The 22,537-nt window shown below is 36.3% G+C and overlaps 1 protein-coding gene across 1 annotated transcript in view; it reads right to left on the reverse strand.

The window, feature by feature from the left end:
* DLG2 (discs large MAGUK scaffold protein 2) overlaps positions 1-22,537 on the reverse strand; it is a 1,005,691-nt gene that overhangs the window by 283,337 nt on the left and 699,817 nt on the right. The window contains exons 13-14 of the mRNA XM_085306235.1: positions 10,940-11,076; positions 1,270-1,414 (exon numbers count right to left, since the gene is read on the reverse strand). Coding sequence (XP_085162361.1) covers positions 1,270-1,414; positions 10,940-11,076 — 282 coding nt within the window. The remainder of the gene's footprint in view (positions 1-1,269; positions 1,415-10,939; positions 11,077-22,537) is intronic.

The following is a 22,537-nucleotide window of genomic DNA, read 5'->3' on the forward strand; positions in this document are numbered from 1 at the left end:
AGCGTAAGTGTTTAGGGTTGCTGTGAACAAAAAGGGAATGTGAATGGCTGTGTATGGAAGCACCAGGAGGAATAGCAGAAAGGTGGCTAATAAGAAAAGCACATGTTGATGGCACCTACTTGTCACCAGTACCCCCAGCACAACTCCAGTTTCTGAGAATAGACAGATCASTGCAGACTACACCCAAATTAAAACACAGGCTTAAGCCATTAAGAGATGATGGGAATAGATAAAAGAATGAATTTGCAGCCTAGGACATTCAGATAAGGAGACAAAAGACACCTTTGTCACCTGAGTCAATCCCCAGGATTTGCAGAGGTGGGATAAGAGGGAGAGACAATAGACTCTAAATGCTGACATCTCCTAAGGGATACAAAAGGCTCATCAGCAAGGAGGGTATATATATGTAGATATATATATGTAATGGGAACTCCACAGCCACCTCCCTTATGCTCAGTTGTCTCAGGGAGTCCYGGCCAGATCACCTGGATACCCATCTTTGTACCTGAATGCTGGGCATGAATTTGCGAGCGTGACAATATAAAAACATGAGGTAAGTCACTTTGTTTTACAATAAAATCACCTTTCTCCACATAAGATCTTGCACTGAGCTTTCTTACATCATTTCAACAAATTTTCCTCCTGTCCAGAGAGTACATTCAATGCAAGGACAAACAATGTCTTAGTCCTCAGCCAAGGAATGTCAGATGAACATATATAAAGGACACACTGAGAATGGAGCAAAGTGGGAGAGGAATTTAAAAAGCAGATATGCACAGAAAATTGGTAGATTTGTGGAGGTAGAACAATAATTTAAATTATAAGCAAATATTTTATGCAAATATCATATTCAATTTCCTTAGGCTTTTCACTAAGTCTGTACAGGTGGTTTGCTGCTTGTTCTTTTTTTTCAGTGGACAGAGGACTAGTCTAAAAATCCATTAATATTTCAAAATACATTTGTACATATTTATCTCATTAATTGTCATAAGAGATAAAGTTCAATCTGCTTACTTGGACAATGGCTGATTGGAATCAGCTCAGCAGTACATTACCTACATTGCTACTTTTGCCGCAAAAGTACTTCAGTAGAGCTATATTGTAATATTTCATGAATGTGGTATACTTAAGTGGCAATAAACATTTCATTCTTGTAGCTTTCCAAGCTGTTTCATAAACTTTAATGGAGTACTTTGGACAAGGTATGAAAACCCACAATTATCTGACAAACTGAAGTCTCAYACAAAATGAATTGCAAAAGTCACTTACAATGGGTAATATCTGGCGGGCCATATGGATCGGTCATGTAAATGGTGGTGGGCTTTCCAACTTTGAGATACACTACATCTGATGTGTTCTTCAGTATCGCTACTGCCTCTTCATGGGTAACTTCTTCTAAACTGTAATTATTTACCTTAACGGAGAAATTAGACATGTGAATTAGGATGGAGAAATAGACACAAAAAAAGACACTGTCTTGCAGTTATCACCATGTTAAAAAAAAGCTGTAAACAAAAGGCATTGAAGATTACAGAAGTAGTTTTAACAGTTTAGTCTTTTCTTCGTGGATGTATAGTCAAGAACTGACTTAGCAGTATTGACAATATCAGACAATCGTAATAGTCCATCTAAACATTTTGAGATGGCAGTAGGTCTTGTCAGTACAAAATTCCTTCGTGATGTTCCATTGTCACTGTTGTCATTAACATAAAATTATATTTAAAAATAACTCATTAACTGAGCACCACATCATTTATAGAATTCATCTATGTTATTTGACATATCAAGATCGACTGCCCAAACCTCAGAAATACTCCACACCCTAAAATCTTTTCACCCATGATATTACATTGACAGTTGAAATAATAATAGCTACAGAATAGACCTGTCTATGAGGTGCAGAAAATGAATAGAGGCAGTCATGGAAGGGGGAAAAGAGATTTTGAATGGGAAAGACTGTCAGTTTTCTGTAGGCACAGGAAACACACTGAAATAGTAAGAGGATGTTGCATTAATTCTGTGTTTTATTGGAACAGAGAAATACTTAATCCTAAGCAAGGAGGACAGGACTATAGATTAAAGAAGGAAGAAGGTGGTGACAGTCTTGCCTGTTTATGCTCTACTTCTAGGTAAAAAAAAGAGGGGAGGGGAGGAGAGGGGAGGAAAGGGGAGGGAAGGGAGAGAAAAGAANACTATAGATTAAAGAAGGAAGAAGGTGGTGACAGTCTTGCCTGTTTATGCTCTACTTCTAGGTAAAAAAAAGAGGGGAGGGGAGGAGAGGGGAGGGGAGGGGAGGGAAGGGAGAGAAAAGAAAAAAGCTCAGGCATGGTTTATTATAGTGATGAATAAAATTTATTCACATGTAAATGCATTGTATCCACAGACCAACAACAAGAAGCTCCTATAGGCAGAACAATGAATGGTCCCTGCTYCCCAAAACCACACAGACTGAAGGGAGAAGTTAAAGGGTAGAGGAAACAAGTAACTAAGGCTTCAGACTTACACTGTATGCAAACAGGAAAGCCTGCTTTTAAAGGAGAGTGTTGTGCATGAAACATTTCACTATGATTTAAAGTGCTATCCTTGAACATTTACAGTTATTGCAAGGATTCCTTGTAAAGCTTATGCAACATGGAAGAAAAAGAAACTCCTCAGCTAGGATGAATATAGTATAGCTGTAAATCGTAGAACACAATAACTATCTAGGGAATTCAGTATCAGTAAATTATCAGAGACTCGGCTGTGAACAGGATAATAAGCTACAGCCTTAGGATTTGGCAACTGCAAAGAAATCCAGATATTACAAAGCACTAAAGGACTCCTTATGCCAAGATGATACCATCAACATCGAGAGAGAATGATTGCTATTACATAGTATTGCTAAATGTAAGGATTTGGTCTACATCTTGAATCCATATATAATTCTCAGACTTGGTTTTAAGGCTAACTGAAAGAAGCAATGATAAGCATATTGTGGATACTGTATGCAGTCTTTTGATGTCTTCTATATATAAGCCCCTCTCCTCTATTCTATTAATTTCTATTTTTTTATGTTATGTATAAAATTAGCATACATAATGCGCTTTCAATAAACAATTTTATTTTAATTTACTAGGCTAGTAGTAAGAAGAATTGACTGAAATTAAACTTTGCTAACATATTTTAAAACTGACTTAGATATTGAAAATTCATACTGGCAATATAGGCACGTTCTTTTCTTCCCTCACTGTCTGTGTATTATATCCTGTTTTGTKTCATTTTAACTCGGGATTTTTGGGAAAAAACTCATTTTTTGGGGGAAAAACAAAATTGCAAATAAACTCCCATCATACTGCTCCAGTAAATTATAAAATTTTTTATTCAAAAAAGACACAAGTAAAATATCATAGCACTGTCTGAACAATCTGGGAAAAAAGGGTTTTTGATCTTTTTAGGAGGGCATAAAAACAATTTAGACACAAATTTACTCGCTTCAGTCTTTTTTTCACAGGTTTCCCCTGGAAATCTAGCTGATCAAAATCATGGTAGCACTGTCATATTTCCATCATAACATACTTGGATGATACAGTTGTGCAATTTGAGGATAAACAGCCATTTTAGAAAAAGGAAATTAAGCATGATACATATAGAACTTATATTTGCCTTTTCAGGTCCTACTTCTTATCTGTCTGATAATAAATTTACATGTAGTTTGTTAAAGCTGGGTACAAGCTGTAGAAATCTTATAATTAAAATAAGAATTAAAAACTGAGCAATTCTAGACTAGGACTCAATACYTGAGTAGTTATGCATTATTTTTTATTTATATACTTAAATATATTTAAGATCACTGCAAAGRTTATGCAAAAGAATTTTTTTTCCTATTCTCTAGTGCACATGAGCTTAAACTTGAAGAACGTTGTGGGAAACTGAAGTAGATACTGGCACTTGGTAGAATCAGAAAGCAGAACACATCAACGAAATGAAGATACAAAGGAGAGCTTCAAAGAAAAGACTGATGGAAGAAAATTTGAGGAAAAGAATAAACCTTCTAAGTAAACAGAGTTCTGCTCTAGAAAGTACTCCAGTAACACATACCGAACTTGGTAATCAAACACCTCAGCAATAGTTAGAAAATTAGAGAGTTTTCCTCTCTACATACAACAGTCCTAGAAAGGAAGCTTGCTACTGATAAATTTTGTGCTGGACTGCATTTCTCAGTGAACAAAGACACTAAGGTAGATTTAAGCTACATCAAGAGCAAACAACAAAACAAAAACAAACAAAAAAGTTGATTCATTCATTAAGGTAAAGATTCTCAGTGGTGCCATCAGGTCTCTCTTAAATGTGAGCTCTATGAGAATAAGACAAAAGCACCTTCTTCCAACACTGATGGTCAATTTAGCACTACAACACAAAAAATGCACATTTCCAAGTTTCCTTCAGAATGTAGTAAAGATGTCTGCCCTTGCTTTGGACCTAAAACTCCCATTAGTATGTTATGCATCAATATTTTTTCTACTTTTGCTCCTCACAAAGGAATGTAAATGTATTCTGCTATACAAAAATGAAAACCTAAATACACTGAAAAATTGTATTGTTACATCCCTAGGTACTACTGCAAGATATCTGTAGAGTGTCTACTTTTTAAATAAGGAAGTATTTTGGATATCATCCTTCAAAATCCCATGCCAAAGATGGTGATTACTAGGAGATACAATATCTCAGTTGTTCTTTCTGGTAAGACTGATAGGGAGAAGAGATCCTCATATGTAGTCTCCAAGAGAGATTTCCTGAGCTTTTCCTTGTTTCCATAAAAGTAACCTACTCCAACAGAATTTCAGCTCTCAACTGTTTCAGCTACCAACAATTTCAGCTACTAATGCTGGCTATGCTTCAATGGCTATGGCAGAGCAAATGCAGGATAAAAAATGTTCAGTTCCTGCTGTTGAGACAACCATAGCAAAGGATGCAATCTGGAAAAAAAAAAAAAAAAAAAAAGAGGTAAAGAAGATAAAGAGTGGGAAGTGTGCGCAAAATAAAAATGCAAAGTGTATACGACATGCATCCCTCTGAGATACTGAAACTTTTGTGCAGAAGGGCTGACATATATTGTGTAGGTTGAGTACTGCAGGCCAACTTTCTTGGCTTTAGGAGCAATTAAAGAAGCAGTAAAGTAACAGGAAAAAAATCCTAAGACAAATGCATTTTAAAACCAAGTTGAGTGTGGATGTGGAAGGCTACAAAGGCTACATCTAGAAGACACCTTAGCTCCAAGAGTCAGGCACCTAAGGCACAGGATGCTGCCATAGGAGTGGCAAGACAAAAGTCAAAAAGAAAATAAGCATGGAACAAGTGTGTGGGGTTAGTTTGTTTGTTTATTTGCTTTTTTCTGATGTGAAAAGTTCCATATACAGAAAACACAGAAATGCAAACAGCACCTGGAGTAGGAAAAGATACCAGCAAAGCAGTCTCTATAAATGGAAAGCATGTGGTAAGAGGACATACTGCTATTACAGGAAAAGAATAAGAGGAAATAATATATAAAGAAGAAATTAAAGATATTTACAAGTCTAAACAAATAAGATATTTGAGTGATGGGTTATATCACTAATCAGTGTTGCCAAAGAGACATAAAATGATCTTTTTTCTTAAGTGGCATAATGAAGGCAATGTAATTGTAAACATAAACCAGAATTATCTTATTTGGAAAAACTCCTGATTCATATTAGAAAACAAAGGTACTGAGATGTAGCTGGAGAAAAAAGCTTTGAATTCCCCAAATGACTGTACAAGTGCTCTAAAAAATAACTATTCACAAGAACATAAGCTGATAAGAGAATAAAAGAACTCTGGAGGAATAAGCCTGTCTTAATTTATTTACTTTTTTTAAAGGAAAATTGTTCCTTTCATCCATTGATTTAGAGTAAGTGAGATTTAATTCACTCAAAGAATAAGAGAAATAGGTGATCTTTACCTTGCCAGTGGCAATGTTTGCTTTTGTGTTATATTCTACATTTTAGTCAGAAAGCTAGAGAAAGGCCAGAGTCAGTGACGGAGTAAATTTGGCTCAGAGCCCAGTGCTGCATCAGGAAGGATGCAGCCACCGTCGTGAGTTCACTGAGATGGTTCAGCATAAATTCATTCTCCATTWCAGAGTATTACATCTTTTTTTCTAATGTGTTTGCTTCGTGCCAGTCGGCCAGTAAAATCTACAAATTAGACACTGTCTGTTCACATTGCCTTTATGCCTAACTGGGTAACGTCTGTCCTTCAGCTCACATAATGGCAGATTGCTGAATCTATGAATGCACCTAGCCGAGCAAAGAGGGTGTAGGACTCACTGCAGATTCGCAGGAACAGAGGGTCTTGATGAATAATGTCCATACACACATATTTTAAGGGTGCTACTTTGGACTAGGATGGTTCTGCAGACTGAATGCCTGGTAGTAGCTGGAATGCTTTAAGAATGTGCTTGGAGAGCATCTCTTGGTGTAGCTTGATAAAAAATATCAATTTGCATCCTTGAWGATCACCCCATAATACAAACAAAATCACTTTAAAAGAGTACTTCTGATCTGAAAAAAATGCTTATCTAGGCATATATTAAACTGATATGTATGCTCTGGTTACTTTAACACAAATATGATCTTGTTGCTGCATATGATCTGAAATAAGTGGATATTGGTAGGGAATCCTCTAAAGCACAAATCAACAGCTGCGGAATCACAACCCCATTGTGGCCCTGTGAAACAACAAGAGCAATTCTACGCTCTTTTTGGCACAGAATTAGCTAGAAGCAAGCTCAAACTTCTCAAAAAGAAACTAGTCCTGTTTCTTCCTGTTTTCTGCAAGTAAAAAGAATCAAATCTATTGATAGGTGACTAACATCACTTTCCTATAAATATAAATAACCCTACAAAGATCTGATGCTCTCCGACTTTGTGGTCCAAGAAGCAATAGCCTAATAGATAYGGTCAAACATGCAAGTATTTTGGGGAACTTGAAGAGGTTTTTGAAGAGTTATAGGAATATTAATTGTAATATTAGCTTAAATATTCTTTTCAAGCCTAATGTTCTGAAAGTTTTCCTGAAGACTATCTTGCTTCTAGCTAACAGCATTGTTTTCTACTAGTATAGGCGCAGGAAGCTCTTCCACWGTGAGATAAAGAAAATTATCATAATTGAAAGATAATAATTCTTAAATCATTTCTCAGATCTTCCCGATCATCTTTATCAATGACCTGGATGAGGCAGTGGAGTTCACTCTCGCCCAATTTGCAGACCCTCGTCAAGTTCGCAGACAACAGCACAGAGAGGACCAGAAACTATGCTCGAGGTCAGGGCTGCCATTCACAGGGCTCTGGACAGGGAGGAGAAAGGGACCAACAGGAACCTTACAGAGTTCAATGAGGACAAAAAGTAAGTTTTGCCCCTGGCCGAGACTATCCCCCTTCAGCAACACAGGCTGGGCACTGATGGGCTGGGGAGCAGCTCTGTGGAAAAGGCTCTGGGGACCTGTTGGACGGCAAGCTGAGCATGAGCCCTGGCAGCAAAGAGGCCGACAGCTTCCTGGGCTGAATGAGCAGGAGCAGAGCTAGCAGTAGGCTGAGATACAGGGAAGCGATCTTTCCTATCTACTCAGCATTCATTTGACTACAGCCAAATATTGCATCCAGTTTTGAGGCCTCCCATATAGGAAGACACTGACAAACTGGAGGAGCCCAGCAGAGGGCCACCAAGATGGTGGGGGGCTGGAGCCCTGTGAAGAGCAAGGTTTGTTTAGGCTGGAGAAGGGACATTTTCAGGGGCTGGTCCTAACAGGAGGTCCTCAGTTATTACAGGGAGGTCATCAAGACTGAGTCAGATGCTACACAGTAACATGTGCTGTGGAGATGAGAAACAACAAGACATACTTTGAAAAAAAGAGAAGTTCAAACTGGAATAGTGTTGTTTTCCCCATGAGGACAGTCCAGCACTGGAATAGGTTATCCCATATAATTTATGCATTCTCTGTCATTTTATGTAACCTCCATCCTTGGAGGTTTCCAAGATAAGACTATATTAAAACCTGTGCAACCTACTCTGATCTCACAACTGATCCTGCTTTGAGCAGAAGGTTGGACTAGAGACCTCCTGAGGTCCCTTCCAACCTAAATTATCCTGTGATCCAGTGATGCCATGTATGTGACTTCCCTTTGCTGCCTTCCAGTGCAAAAAGAGACAACCTCACTGAGACAACCAGTGAAGTAGTGTTCTCAATATAGGCATTACCAACAGCTAGAATGCAGTGAGGAGTAGTTTCCTCCTACCTGTAAGTCTTCAGACCAATTCTGTTTCYTTTGATATATACCTAGCAAAAATCCCAAGTTCAATTTTTGGCTCAAGCACTTTTTAGTTTCCTCCAGTTATTTTCCTAGTGAGTATCTCAGAATTATTCTACAAGGTAGCATTTTTCTGTGGAAGTGCTCAGGATAATAAGCCTCAAGTGCTACAGAAACATAACTGCACAGGCATGCCCATGTATAGATTTCACAATAAACATAACATTTAGTACTTACATAATACTTCCTCAGAATGCTTAACACACCATTTGCAATCTGCATTTAATAACAGTAGGGACATCAAACTGTRAAATGCTCAGATGGCACCTCCCTGTTTTATATTTCAATATTTGTTTTGATCTTACATCTTAAATTTTAATCATTTGATTTGCATGCCCCTTGAAAACAGGAAGCATTTCACATAAACTTATTAGAACACAGATACAAAAGAACAACATTCACTGATGAAAGATGACAAATTCTATCAAATTTACAGAGAAATGATGGAAAAAGCAAAGATCAAGAATGGCTGCACTACTSAGAAGAAAAATAAGGAAGTGTTCAAATATATAATAAATAAGGAACCAGCAAAGCAGAAATAGGACCATATAGATGACAAGGGTAATAWTGTGTTGATACAAGTGGTAACACTGCCAAAGAAAAATAATGAATTCTTTCACTTACTCTTCACAAAGGAACATGAAGTAAATGTCATGAACTGACAGATATTTCTCAAGGTAGAAGAAAAATATATTGAAAGTGCTCAAGAAAACCCACAAGWTATAAGGAAAACAGAATATCTTGTTGGAGAAAATCAGATAAAAAACTTATAATCTGCCCAAATTTTAGAACTAGGTTTTGATCCTGCAAACTAATCTCCAAAAATGTTAGCGTTAATGTATACAAAYAGCAAGTTTACTAGGATTTTCTTTTGCATCAATCAAAAGCTTGGTTTTAAAGTAGATGACTGATAAAGAACATTATTATGATGGATTTTTTTTTGCTCATTTTAAATGAATGGGGAAAATGCAGTGATAAAAGGAGACAAGGATATATAATAAACAGGTCATGACTAAAGGGAAAGCAGTCTGAAGATGGCACACCAAGCATACTGAGAATGTGTTGGTCATTTTGAGAGGTTAAGTTCAAGAGTATAAATGTGTCAGAATAAAGAAACCTGAAAACATCTGTGTTCGGTAGCAGTGAGAAATAAGCACAGGAATGAGAACAGACCTGAACCCCTAACAGCCATATACTGCAAAAATTTGAAGAGAAAGAATTTATTCAGAGTGGTGAATAAAATAATTATTTGTCAATTCACATTCCTAATGAATAATTTGGATTACACTGGAGGTGGGGAATGCAAAGTTTATTTAGTCCTTTTCTGTCATGTTATCTATTATCTTAAGTGAGTTGGTGAGAAGTTAACTGTAAGTTAACAAAAATTTGCAAATGACACAACTGTGAAGAATTCTCACTATGGAAAAAACAACAGCAAAATGTAAGTAAATTCAAAACAAGGCGTAAAATATCAAAATAAGATATAACATGAGAAAATTATGTTGCAATTCAGAAATAACAGAAATAAGACGAAACATCATTATACAAAAGTGACTTGAATTTTGCTGTGCTGAGAACATGCAAAGAAGACATGCCAAAGAAGATAAAAGTTCTAGGTTTTGTTTTGATTTTGATAACACCATTTACTGTTTAAGTTATTTTATCTATCCACTTAGGTTAATAACAAAAAAACCACACTAAAATAAAAATAAGAGTTACAAACCCAGCAACCAAGTTGCTTTAATGTTAACCTTCACATGTGACTGGAACACAGTGCTCCAAGATGAACTTCATTTAGACGTAGTGTTGCAGAAAGGTCACGGCAATTTTCACTGCTTACGTGTAACATCACAAAACACTACTCCCGCTGTGTATTTTTTTTCATGACACTGATTCAGAAAAATTTTCTCTACCTGCTGAAAGCTATGCAAATGCATTGACATGAATACAACTTGACACAGATTAACTTCTGCTGATTCRCCAGGGTCAGGATTTCCTCCTCACAAAGAATTAAACAAACTCTGTGAGTGGGAAAGAATTATCTACGGGGAACAATGTACTAACACTGCAAATATCTGGAAGAATTTCCCAACATGAGATCTACTGGAGGAATAAAGATACTTTCTCAGAAAACAGATGGAAAATAAATCTTTGGGAAAATCTATATGCAGACTACATTAAGCATTCACACATATCCTGGAATATAGGTAATATGATGAGTGGAATGAGTACTGCTGTAATGAATAGTTTAAACCTTCCTTTAAAGTCTTCCACTACATTTTAACTGGTCACYAATGTGCTTAATGCATTTATTCTCTTCTCAGTTAAAACTTTGTCAAAGTAATAGAACAGTTTGCCTTGTCTTCATAAAATGTTGCTTTATCAGTGCAATGCTTTTTAACTGCAGTCTCAAGAATGTATATAAGCAAGGGGAAAAAAGGAAGATGACAGAAGTGTAGCTCATAATTATTGTAGAAGTTCTACCGGTTAGCTTCAGAAAAAGTATGGGGAATAAAAGTCCCTCCATGAAACAACTTTCAACCAATTAGAACATGATTTAAATTTGTCATACTTACCATAAGTAGTCTATCTCCAACCTGCAATCTCCCATCTTTTTGTGCGGCTCCTCCATCAATAATCTTGGTGACATAAATGCTGTTGTCCCCAGGAATGTGTTGATTTCCCACTCCTCCTGCAATACTGAAACCCAGGCCTGGAGAAGATGGGGAAAACAAACTATTAGCAATACAATATGTAGCACTAAAAAAGAGTGCACAAAGAATGCATTTTTTTTCTAATCTATTGTACAATGACAGTATTTTTTACAGAACTTCAAATAACAAATATTTGAGGGGGTCAATACACTCACTTCTCCTGGAAGGTCAGGGACAGAAATAAATTAAGAATATTCTTTCCCATGTACAATTACAGAAATTTATAGGAACATATAGACAAAAGGAATCAAAGCAGTGATGACTACATCAATGTCTTGCCCTTGTCAAGAGCCAGTGCAATCTACATTAAAAAGCCGTGGTGTAACCTGCCAATGGTGGAAGTTTCTCCATGACTAGTAATAAAACTCCAAAGCTTGGAGTTAATTTTGTTAAATATTGATATAAAATACATTACAACATATTAGAACAAATGCAAGATATTCTTATTATCCACAGAATTTGAAAAATACTAGGAGACATATCCTGCAGATTTTATAAATTGTTATAGTATCACAGTGAAAGGTCTGGAAGGATTAAACAGTGTAGATATTTTGATTCAATTTTTCTCTGCATTTTTTCCAGAACACAGATAACATAGGCTGTGGATACATGAAATATGAAAGCCACAGTCCTTTGTGCACATATAACTTCTGCTYAGTGATCTGTAAAATTCCTAGATGACAACCCAAAGTGCCAAACTTTGGAGCAGTGTCAATAATACATGCCAATATGATTCAGAGAAGGGAAGAAAAAATAAACAGACATTAGAATCTAGAATGAGTTAAAAAAAATCTTTTATTCTTTTTCTACTTTTTCTATCCTCTGACACACTGCATAAACACACCAGTCATTGCTCTCATTTATAATAAGATTTTTATCTCTCAATCAGAGAGAAGATAGAAACTACTATGTTTTATTTCCATAAAAATCTGCTTCATAGGTTTGATTTTTCATAGATCATATATCTAACAGGAACTTCTAGCTGAACAAATAAGCTGTTACTGACAATAACCTACTTAGATTATTGCTTCAACCAGGCATATCTCTTTTAATAGTATAGAAAAATATTAGTTATAACTATCAAAAGAATAATCACTAGTTTTATCTGTGAAATATATTATGCTCTGTCATTCTTAAAGCAAACATATCAGTAATAGCTTCAGCCTGGGCTAGGAATGTAACAGAAAAAAATGAGTTGCCTGGAATGAGGCATTTTATTGCAAACTCACTAGCTTTACTGCTTGTGCAATAAAACTCAAGGTCGGGTATATTTAATACACAAAGGCTTATTTAGCAGCTGTATGAATATGGAGATAAGGTTTTAAARTATTTTGATATAATTTTGAAAAAATATGACTTTTTCTCAATATATTTTTATTTGATAATCATTTTAGCTTAAAAAAGGTAAGGTTAGGTAAAATAATGTACTACTTAATGGATAGTGTCAAAATAGTAAATTACAGAAAGAAACCTCTGAAATTTTATCTCAAATTGAAAGAATAATTAATTAATTATGATACCTATTAACAACACATATAGTTAATTAAGAAGTGTGGAATATTTAAAATAAAATATTATTTAATTTCCAACTGAAGCTGATGACCACTGTTACTATTTATGTGGTACTGCCAGGACAACTGCAAAACAAAAAGATTACATTTATTTCGCCTAGAACAATTTGTTCATTAACTTAGCATTGTTATGAAGGAAGCAAAAATAMATTCAAAGAAAACATCAAGAATGCAAAATTTCCTTAAATATTAGTTGTGGACAACGAAGAATGGTGCACTCGTGTTCCTTGGCGGAATAATTATTATTCTCTTGACCAAGAAAAGCCTGGCGTATGTTTATACCAACATAATGAAGCAAAGCAAACGAGTGGGCTACACTGCAGTTGAGAGGGCTTCCTTCAACATCATCTCGTGAAGGTTGGCTGATGCAATCTTCCACGTCTCCATTTAGTAACACTCCCCATTATTAAAACTGTCCCTTGTACAGTGAACGGAAAAAAATAGCTGTGCTGTATTTTGTCCTGCTATTTCAGCCTGTTCCTACTGCAACATAAGCAAATGGTAGCAAAGATGGTCTGTTACTTTTCTGCAGTGCTGAGCAGCAGTCTGCTGGTTGTTTGGGCAGTTATATCATAACTGAAGTGTAAAGCTTAAAAGAAGAGGGCTATAACCTGTGATCCACATAAAAGTGAGGTTTATAATGACAGAGGAGTACATTTTTCTCCTCCTGAGTCTACATAAAATGCAACTGCTTTACAATGTGTGGGGCCATACTGTATTTGTAAAATGAGGCTGCCTTTGGCATCTGCAAACCCAGCCTTGAGTGTAAAAGAGCAGAACAAGACATAAGGCAATACTGTTTATTAAGAGAGAAAAAGGAAGGTGGATGTGAGAGACAAAGGAGAAAGAGAAAGGCATGGAATGAGAAGTATTATAATATCTAATAAAGTGTTTGAAGAAGGTGAGTTTCTATGGTTTTCTTCTAATGATCTAGTTATATTGCCTAATTATACTTTAAAAGATTATTTCTTGGGAAGAATAAGGAATGGAACAATGATAACATTCAGTTTTAATCAAGTGATTTATGCTAATTACTAGGATGCTAGGAAAGTATACTATAATAAAACTTTTGGGTAGGATTCATCTGGCCAAATGACATCAGACACTAATCATTTATGCTACCTTTATAACCAATGAAAATTCATTAAGGGCCCTTACAGCATGATTCATCTCATCTCACAGAGACATCTGAAAAAGCTCAGATGAATCATATTCCTGGTCTCTGAAAAGCTGTGGGGGTGGCTGTGGGAAAAGATGGGTTGGAAGATTACTGCGAGAAAAGGTCACAACCTGAATTACATTCTGATCCCATTTAGACAGAAGATTGCTGCTTTGTTTGAAGACCTGAGAAAAGTTTGGACATCGATGGTGTGGATCCCTCTTTGCACAAGCTACATCAGGTTAGTCTTATATCAGGTACTTGGTCTATTTTAAAAAACACAGCAACATTCAAATTTATGGGAACATAGCAAGACATGTTTTCTAATCAAGGTCCTTTTCATTGTCCCTTTTAAGTCCAGAAAAGTGAAAATAAAACAATACATTTAACTGAATAACCTTTTCTCATTGACTAGTATAGCCAAGAAGACTTTGCCATCATAACACAGAAAACCAGGAAGCTCTCTTCCCTCTCACCTCCTGTTTTCTTCATATATGATCTGCATAGATGATKACAAATCACACTCTGGATCCATCACCTTCCAGTGAGTAGAGACTGAGCCTGCAAGACCAACTTAGGCTAGATAATGTCAGCTTTCTAAAAATAATTTCACGTTACTACCTCAAACRGGATGTTGTAGTTTCCCACCATGTTACAAAGAGAACCAAGTTTATTTTAAGCCAACCAATAGAATGAGGATTTTAGAGGACATGTCCAACAGGCGTTTCACAATCTTAGCTGGGAAACTTACTTAAAGTCAAGTCTAAGATGGTTCAGAACCTTAAAATGTAACTGCAAAGTGTGTGATTTGCAGGTAATTAACCAAAATAGCGTGTTCTAGAGACATATGATGTATAATTCCTGATTGTTGGATTCCTGACTTTGCCATAGCATCCTTTACTATCACCAAAACAGACTTGCGAAATACGGAGCATTTCAAAGAAACCACAAGATGTGCAGGGCTTGTAATAGAAATATTAGGCTATGTTATGAGTGAAATATGAATGAAAATGTGCATGTAAGCAYCAGAAGAAAGAACAAGGAGCACAAAGGTTAAAAGAATGGCATTTATTGGTAAAGCAGAACATCATTCCTAGCAATAAAATTGAAGAATGGGTTGTTTCGGTCAAGCCCAGAAGGCCTGTGCTCTGTTAAGACCACAGCACAGATGTCTTGTCAGCAGTACTGTAACAACAGGAAGCTGGCAGCAAGTTTACAGCATGTGACATAAGCCATTCTTCTGCCTGTAAGACCAACGGGAAAACAGATGATATCCATAAAGATGTGTATATACCAAACAAAGAAAAACAATGAGCTGCAGCCTTGCCTAAGATTAATGCAGACTGAAGACAGCAATGTTCTGAAGTGAAGGACCACCTCATAACAACTGTGGACTCCTAGAGGGTATAAAACAWTTGACCAAAAACTACTTCATTGTCACCAATAAAATTTCAAGAGATATGATGAGGGTTCAATAGCTCGTGTCCCATATCCTAGGAATTTTGTGAAACTGCTTCAAGGTAGCAAAGTAAGAAAATTCAACCAGAAAGCACTGATGCAACCACTTGTCCACTGAGGACCCTAACCCTGACCCTTCCCTGGAAGGGCAAGCCTGGCTGTGGTCTCTGACTAATTACCAAATTGTACTACTTTGAGCAACRACACCAGGCAAAGAGGAACCCAAGCCAAAGTTAGCTCCTCTCTTTCTAGAGACCAGCTATTTCTCYAGCACAAAAAACATACCTCGGTGGTCTTTTACTGTTGAAAACTCTTTCAGCTTACAGGGCCAATATTTATATAGTCTCTCTCTCTCTCTCTTTTTTTTTTTTTTCCTTTGAAAGGCAGAATAGTATCATACTGATGAACAGGCCGATGAAATCATCAAGCCTGGAGCAATGAAGTCCAATCCAGGCTTCTAATTAATCAAATTTCACTTAGAGGCAGGAAAGGAACATGGGTAATACAAAGCACTTTGCTGGGTATCATTTGATTGACTTGTTTTGACAGGTACTGCAGTASTGCTATATGAATAAACCAATGGAAACAAGGTTAATTATAAGCAGAGAAGCAGCAGGGAATTTCTCCTCCTGCCCCTTTGCTCAAGCTTCTAGTTGCCAATTTTAGTTTTCCTGGAGGAGCAATATGACACATTTAAAAGTAGCACCTCATAATAATTGTGAAGGTTTAATAGGCTTGTTATAACTRTGATTTATGATTAGTGTTCAATATTGACAGCAGATTCCTTTACTGTTTGGTACAAAGGAAAATAAAATACATTGCAAAATAAAAATTGGATTATGTTTCACAATAATTTAAACAGTGGTAGAAAGAGCAGCTATCTTCCTCGAATTTCTTTATCTGTCTTTGTTTGGGGCCATGAATCAATTCCTGAGAAACTATTATTCTCAACTAAAGGAAATGTCACTTTGTCTCTCTCCTCTATGTTGCATTATAGATTCAAATACTATTTTATCTGAGTAAATTCTTCTAACCATTCCTATTTCTGGCTCATTTGCCAGTTTATACCAGAAGGAGTTACACAAATAAAATTTGGCTACATTTTGTAACTGTTCTGTGGATGAAAAAGTAATTTTAAATGAGAGTATGATTCATAAAACTTTAACTAATATTCAGAATACACTTAACAGCTTTCTACTTTCCTTGCAATCTTTAATTCCTATTTCAGTCTCCATTCCAGTGTCACTTGAGAGAGCTCTTTATAACAAACTGTCTGCTAAGTGCCTGGACTGGGATGAACAACTCCTCCCTGCCTCTCCCCCAAAATCTAATTGAGACTATCATTATCCAGTATCTCTTTCTGGTGACCTCAGGTTAGAAACTTCAAGCATCTTCCTTACTTTTTCTGACTTTTTTTTTTTTTTTTTTTTTTTGGTAGAAATATCTAGCGTTTTCAGTTATTTCCCAGATGATGTCAGATAGAATAAAGATGATATACGATGCCACCAGGTAAGAAAAAATATTCTTTGAAACCACCTTACACAGTGAGAAAATTATTGTCGCCATTACAGTGTCATTGTATACTCGTGCCCTTAGCTATTTATACAGATATTGTTACACAGTTCCTTTGTTTTTGCCCATAGTCTTTTTTATTGCTGTCATTTTTATTAATCCCTACATTCTGACTGCTGGTACATCACCTTTCCATACTACCAAACTAGCACAGATGGCCAGAATTCAGATTTAGCCTATACTGAGGACCTAACTGGAGAGCATACACAATGTTTCCACAAAGTACAGCCACCACGCTTGTGGGAAAGGCTATCTATCACYGAATTTTATTTACCAGCTGCGATTATACAGAAGGCAAATAAAATCCTTTCTTTGCAAATTAGCATTGATTGCAAAATAATACTGCGCAATCCTCCCTTCCCTGAGGGAATCAGTCCTTCTGTAACCTAAGCAGAGAGAAAGTTTATGGCTTTTCAGTGTGGAGACAGATTTTGGCTAAAGCTCTTTACAGAAAATAAACACTAACATTTCACATCCTACATCTTTTGTCAGCACAAATTTAGAACACTTTCAAATAAAATTAAAGTTAGATTTTTTTTTTGCAATTTTTAAATAACTGCAGTGTTTAAAATCTAATCTAAATAAAATTTAAATTTAAAGTTTAAAATATTGTAATAACACAATATAACTGCAAAATCCTCTGCAGAGTTCTGTTTTTACTGCTTGTTAAATGAAAGTGAATAGAGATAGTGATTTCACAGAGATTAAAATATCTTCAATACCCTGATGCATATGTATATCCATACTGCCCCAAGCAGCTCTACAAAGACTAAAGGCCTGGAAGAATGGTAGGTAGTTGAGACTCAATCTAGGAGAGGCCATGGTAGTGTCTATGTGTTGGCCATCTACTGGCAATGATAGCAGACTAATTTTTACACCCTTGGTTGAGAATACCCAAGCAGGTTTATAATCCAGAAGGAGCCTTCCGAGCTCCTCAGCTGCTATCTGAATCATAGAAGTCAGACAGGACAACGTGGCTATTAGCATTTCARATACAAACCTGGCAAACTGCCATTCATGCCACTAGGAAGCACATCTAATTTTAAAATTCGGCTATCACAATGCTATCCACAGCTTCTGATACCTGTTCCACAATGTTAATGTGTTGGGATCTCCCTGAAAGCTTTGAAAGCTTGCTACCCACTACTGCTTTCTTTGGGTTCTCTACTCCTCTGGGACATAGGGGTAGCACGTTACATTTTTGCTTTAGACACAAGGGCTTCATCACAACCATCTCAGACCCATGAAAGTCAAAAAATCAGAAGAGTCTAGAATCTGTTAAAAAACAATTGTCTAGGTATTCCAGGGATTTTTCTGCTAAGTTACTTTTCTCTAGCTTCTACCCCTTCTCAGAAGCAAATTTAGACTCTTAAACTCTTTTCCTACTGTTTTTTTCTTTTTTCTTCATTCTTATGGGCATAACAATCAAATAGTGTAGCAAAAACTTTGGGGTTCTAACAGCAAGAAAGGGATCTGTTCTCAGGATACTGGGTTATGCTCTTTAGTCTAGGAAAGATGTTTACATTTCCAATCAGAGAGGTGACGATGAGGAATTAAGATTATGATACAAATGTTAGCATACCTTCAAGGCAGTAAGAATATCTTTAAAAGCAATTAATATATAGGTACAGTAAATAGAACACTAGATTTACATTATCATATCTGTAAACATTAATCTTTCCGTAATCTATAATAAAGGCTTGCAAACATATCTTGCCAAATCATTCTTCTGTTTGTAGAAAATTTTGAACCAAATACCTAACATGCACATAAATGAAAACAATTCCTTCTTTTCCATTCAGTTTTGTAGTTAAAGGGTTTTCCCATTATGGATTTTTTGCCTGCACATGTGATCCCTGAAGATATATTCTCTTCAGATGTAGTTGAAAAGAAAGGAAATGGCAAACTAGGAAAATAACATTTACAGTCTCATTAGAAGCTGTATTTATTCTATATTTTTATATTTATTCAAATTGAGAATAAATTTGGCAAAAAACAGAAAATGACTTACGTTCACAATAGGAATTCTCAAGAATACATTAAGATTTATCTTGAAAAGAGAAGAAACTATTCCTTACTATTCACAATTAATCAGTTTTTAAATCATTAATGAGGATTCAATTTCWCTAAAAATTATACTAAATCACATTGTGACAATTYTACCAGCACAAGAGAAAAAAATGATTTCATTTTTGACAAATACTGACACTCTGTGAGAATTATAGCAAGTAGTTCTGCCATTATAGAAAAAGCAGTATAATATACYGTCTGTAAACTTTTTATGTTAAAAACAGTCAAGTTACTAAAAAAAGAAAAAAAGAAGTAAAGATTAGCAAGGTAAAGCAGAGAAATGCAAGACCTGCATATGCATATGCATACTGCTTGTGATTATTTTTGGAAAGTTGTGAACTACGTCCATGGGCATGTGCATTTGCCCCGTTCACACTTCCATGCCGTGCTTGCCTATGCCTACATTGAAGCTGCACATKCAAATAGGCTTCCTGCTCACACGGGAAGTTTCTGCACATTTTTGATGTGCGCACAAACACAGAGWATCTTTAGAGGCAGAGTCATTAAAAATCAGAATTTTAGATTAAGACAGGCACCATCCAGCTTTTTGTCTGTGCAACTGGACTATTTCCATCTCGCAGGGAATAATGCTATACGCAGCCCAAGTGATTAGGTGGCTGGATGTGRTATGATCAGACTGCTAAGACTATTTTGTCTTGTTCTCTTTCTTCCTGCCATTTGTTGTTCTGAGTTAGCAGCATTTTTCTTGTCCATTTTGTTGTTGTTGTTCCATCCTCACCACTGTCCTTTCATTCTCTTGGGTAAAAATCATCTGGACTATGCATGGCTTCAGATACAGCAGCAAGTTATCTTAATCAGCAGCAAAGAGCCAGGTAGTGGGTGGCAGAATGCATTTTCAGGATTGTTGTTTCCTGACCCAAAACCTGAAGATAACTGTCACCAGAGATAACCCTGTTCTCCTCCCTGCCTTTGGCCACGCTCTCCCGCTATCTGCCTTGCATCAGCTGGAGAAATTTTTTTAGCTAAATGCATCAGCAGCTGAAGACTGTGCAAAACAGAACATATTTGCTGTTAACTGGGTCAGCTCCAAATCCAGTTCCAGAACAGGTGCATATTCACAAGGTTTGTGCTGCTGCTCARCAAACCCAACTTAGGGGATGCAGCAGGGAGAAAAAATGCAGTGATAGGAGCAAGTAGCTGGAGAGAGGAGGACCGAAATGGCTGTTTAACCTAGCAATGCACTTGAAAACTTTTCGGTAGAACTATGCTTGAGAYCCTGACGCAAAACAGGAGAGAAGGGAACAATAAAACTGCTCTCCTAAGCTTGAGAGAGAGAAAGAGAGGTTGGTAATCATAGGTTTGCAATGCTCCTGAGAGCTAAGACAAATCTGATATTGCTACAAGAGGAGGAAAACAGTGTAGTAATGATGCTTACTCTATATATCTCTGATTTTTGCTCTGGCAGATACACTGGTACCATGAACCTTTCATGATTAGAGAATGAAATATAAAACCTTTAACTTAGCTTTAAAAAGAAGCACTGGTCTTGAAAATGCTGGAGGTAACCATATATGGCTGCCTTGCGAGAACAACCATTAATTCAGAGTATTTGCACATAGGAGGTGAAAACAGTAGGAAACCAAATTCTCTCTTCTGTCCCATTTTTTATCTAACCCTAGTTCTTAAGAAAATTAACCTCATTGCAGTAAATTTGCTTTTGTAGCTCTCTCTATTTGATCCGCATCTCCTATTAAAAATTGGCATTCCTCCCTCAGATGTAGCTGATAATCCATAAAGTTTTTAGTATGAGGCAGAAGCATCTGGAAGTGGGATCAACACGGCGGGGCTTTATCTCGCTGGTGTAAACAAAGAGAAGTCCTTTATCCCTGACACTCTYCTCTCTCCACCAGACAATTTAGTAAAATCTTGAAGGTTTTTCTACTTTTCCACTGTTGCTCATACTCTTAAATTTCACTTGACCTTTACTTAAGCCTTGGCTCATCCCATCTAGATTCAAGCATGTAATTTTTGGACCTAAGAAACAAAAATAACAATCCATGGCTCCTTTGCAGTGATGAGAACTAAGCAGGCAGTTACAGAAACCTGCAATGACTGCACAGAGTAAAGCCTTCAGTCAGCTGCCTGAGGCTAGATTCAAATAAATCTCTATTGCTTTTACAGTTTATATTATGTTGGGTTCAAACCCTGAAATAAGGTTCACTTTTCATGCATGCAGAAAACCAGTTGTTTCTGGCATAGGATCTAAAAGTGTGCAGACAGTTTATCACAGTTTGTCTGTCAGTAACAAATAGCAGTACTTCCATAATTTTGCATTTAGCATAGTTAATTCATGAATTATGGCAATTATTGACAGCAGCATAAAATTATTTCCAACTCCTAATAATTTCAGTAAAAAGTATTTGATCCTGTAGATTTGTGCATCGAGATGTGTTTTAAGATAGTTATTAATTTTTGTTGAGATGCTAATTTTTTAAAACTATTAATATGTATAGCTGTGCTTTCCTTCACTTTTTTTTTTCATATGAAGATTCATTCTTGAAATTCATAGACTTAACAGCAGAGATAGCATCTATTCATGAATTAGTATAACTATTTACTGTGTATAATATTAGGTGATATACCTTTAACTGAGTACAGCTGGGTCACTGCTTTGTAAGTATGGATGGCTGTTCTAGCCAAATATTTAACAATTTGTCATGAATTAAATGGAGACAGAAGGGGCAGTCTGTCAGTTTGGGATCTGTTTAACAACTATAAAGGTCAGGAAGAGACTCATCAATTTCTTTTGTTCCTCCTCCATCTGACGAAGGGAATTTAGCATTTATCTTCTTATTTCTGTTGCAAAACTGAACAGAAATACTTTCTCAAAAACTGTTTGGCAATTATGTTGATGCTTGAAAATACAAAATGAAATAAAAGTTCATCTTGCAGCCTCTTATCTATTTGCAATCCACTCATAAATAAACTRTCGCCCATTCAGTTACTTCCTCTTTAAAAAAATATAGAGGAATCAAGAGAGATTTACAAATATTTCTTTTTTTTTTATGCAAGGTAATTTACAGAGCCCTGATACTAAAAGTTTACAAGTATATAAATGCTACCGAGAAAGAAAACAGATGATGCTTACTGAACTAGAGCAATAAGGTGAAGGCACTCTGAAAATGGATTCATGAGTCATTGCACCTGGGTTTGACTCTTTTTGTCTCCCTGCAACTGTGCTTTGGTTCAGTTTACTGATAGTGCTTTCTTGCAATACTCTAAGAAACAAAGTGACACAAAAAGGCTTTGTTTGCCAGTCTATTTTCACAGAGTAGAAACAGTAAMATCAGAAACTTGCCTCTTCTTATACATTATTCTACATCTTTACTAAGGGCATTCTACTCTACTATACGTATCTAGAAAGATAGTGTGAACCCATATTTAAAATCTGCATTCAGCAATACAGACCTTTCCAGACTGGTCCTGGACACTCAAGATTTTCTAAGAGCTTGTGCTTAACAGCGTTGAGACTCAGGGTATAACATTTAAATGTAGTTTCATGCTGGGCTACACTACAGATTTTTGATGAACTATGGTTTCCTGGATATTTTTTAATCAGGTCTTTTATTGAGATAATAGCATGACAAATATCTTGCGATTTGTCCCTCA

The sequence above is a fragment of the Rhea americana genome, unplaced genomic scaffold (genome assembly GCF_003343005.1).
Source record: "Rhea americana isolate MKP2758 unplaced genomic scaffold, rheAme1 scaffold_235, whole genome shotgun sequence".
Lineage (NCBI taxonomy): Eukaryota > Metazoa > Chordata > Aves > Rheiformes > Rheidae > Rhea > Rhea americana.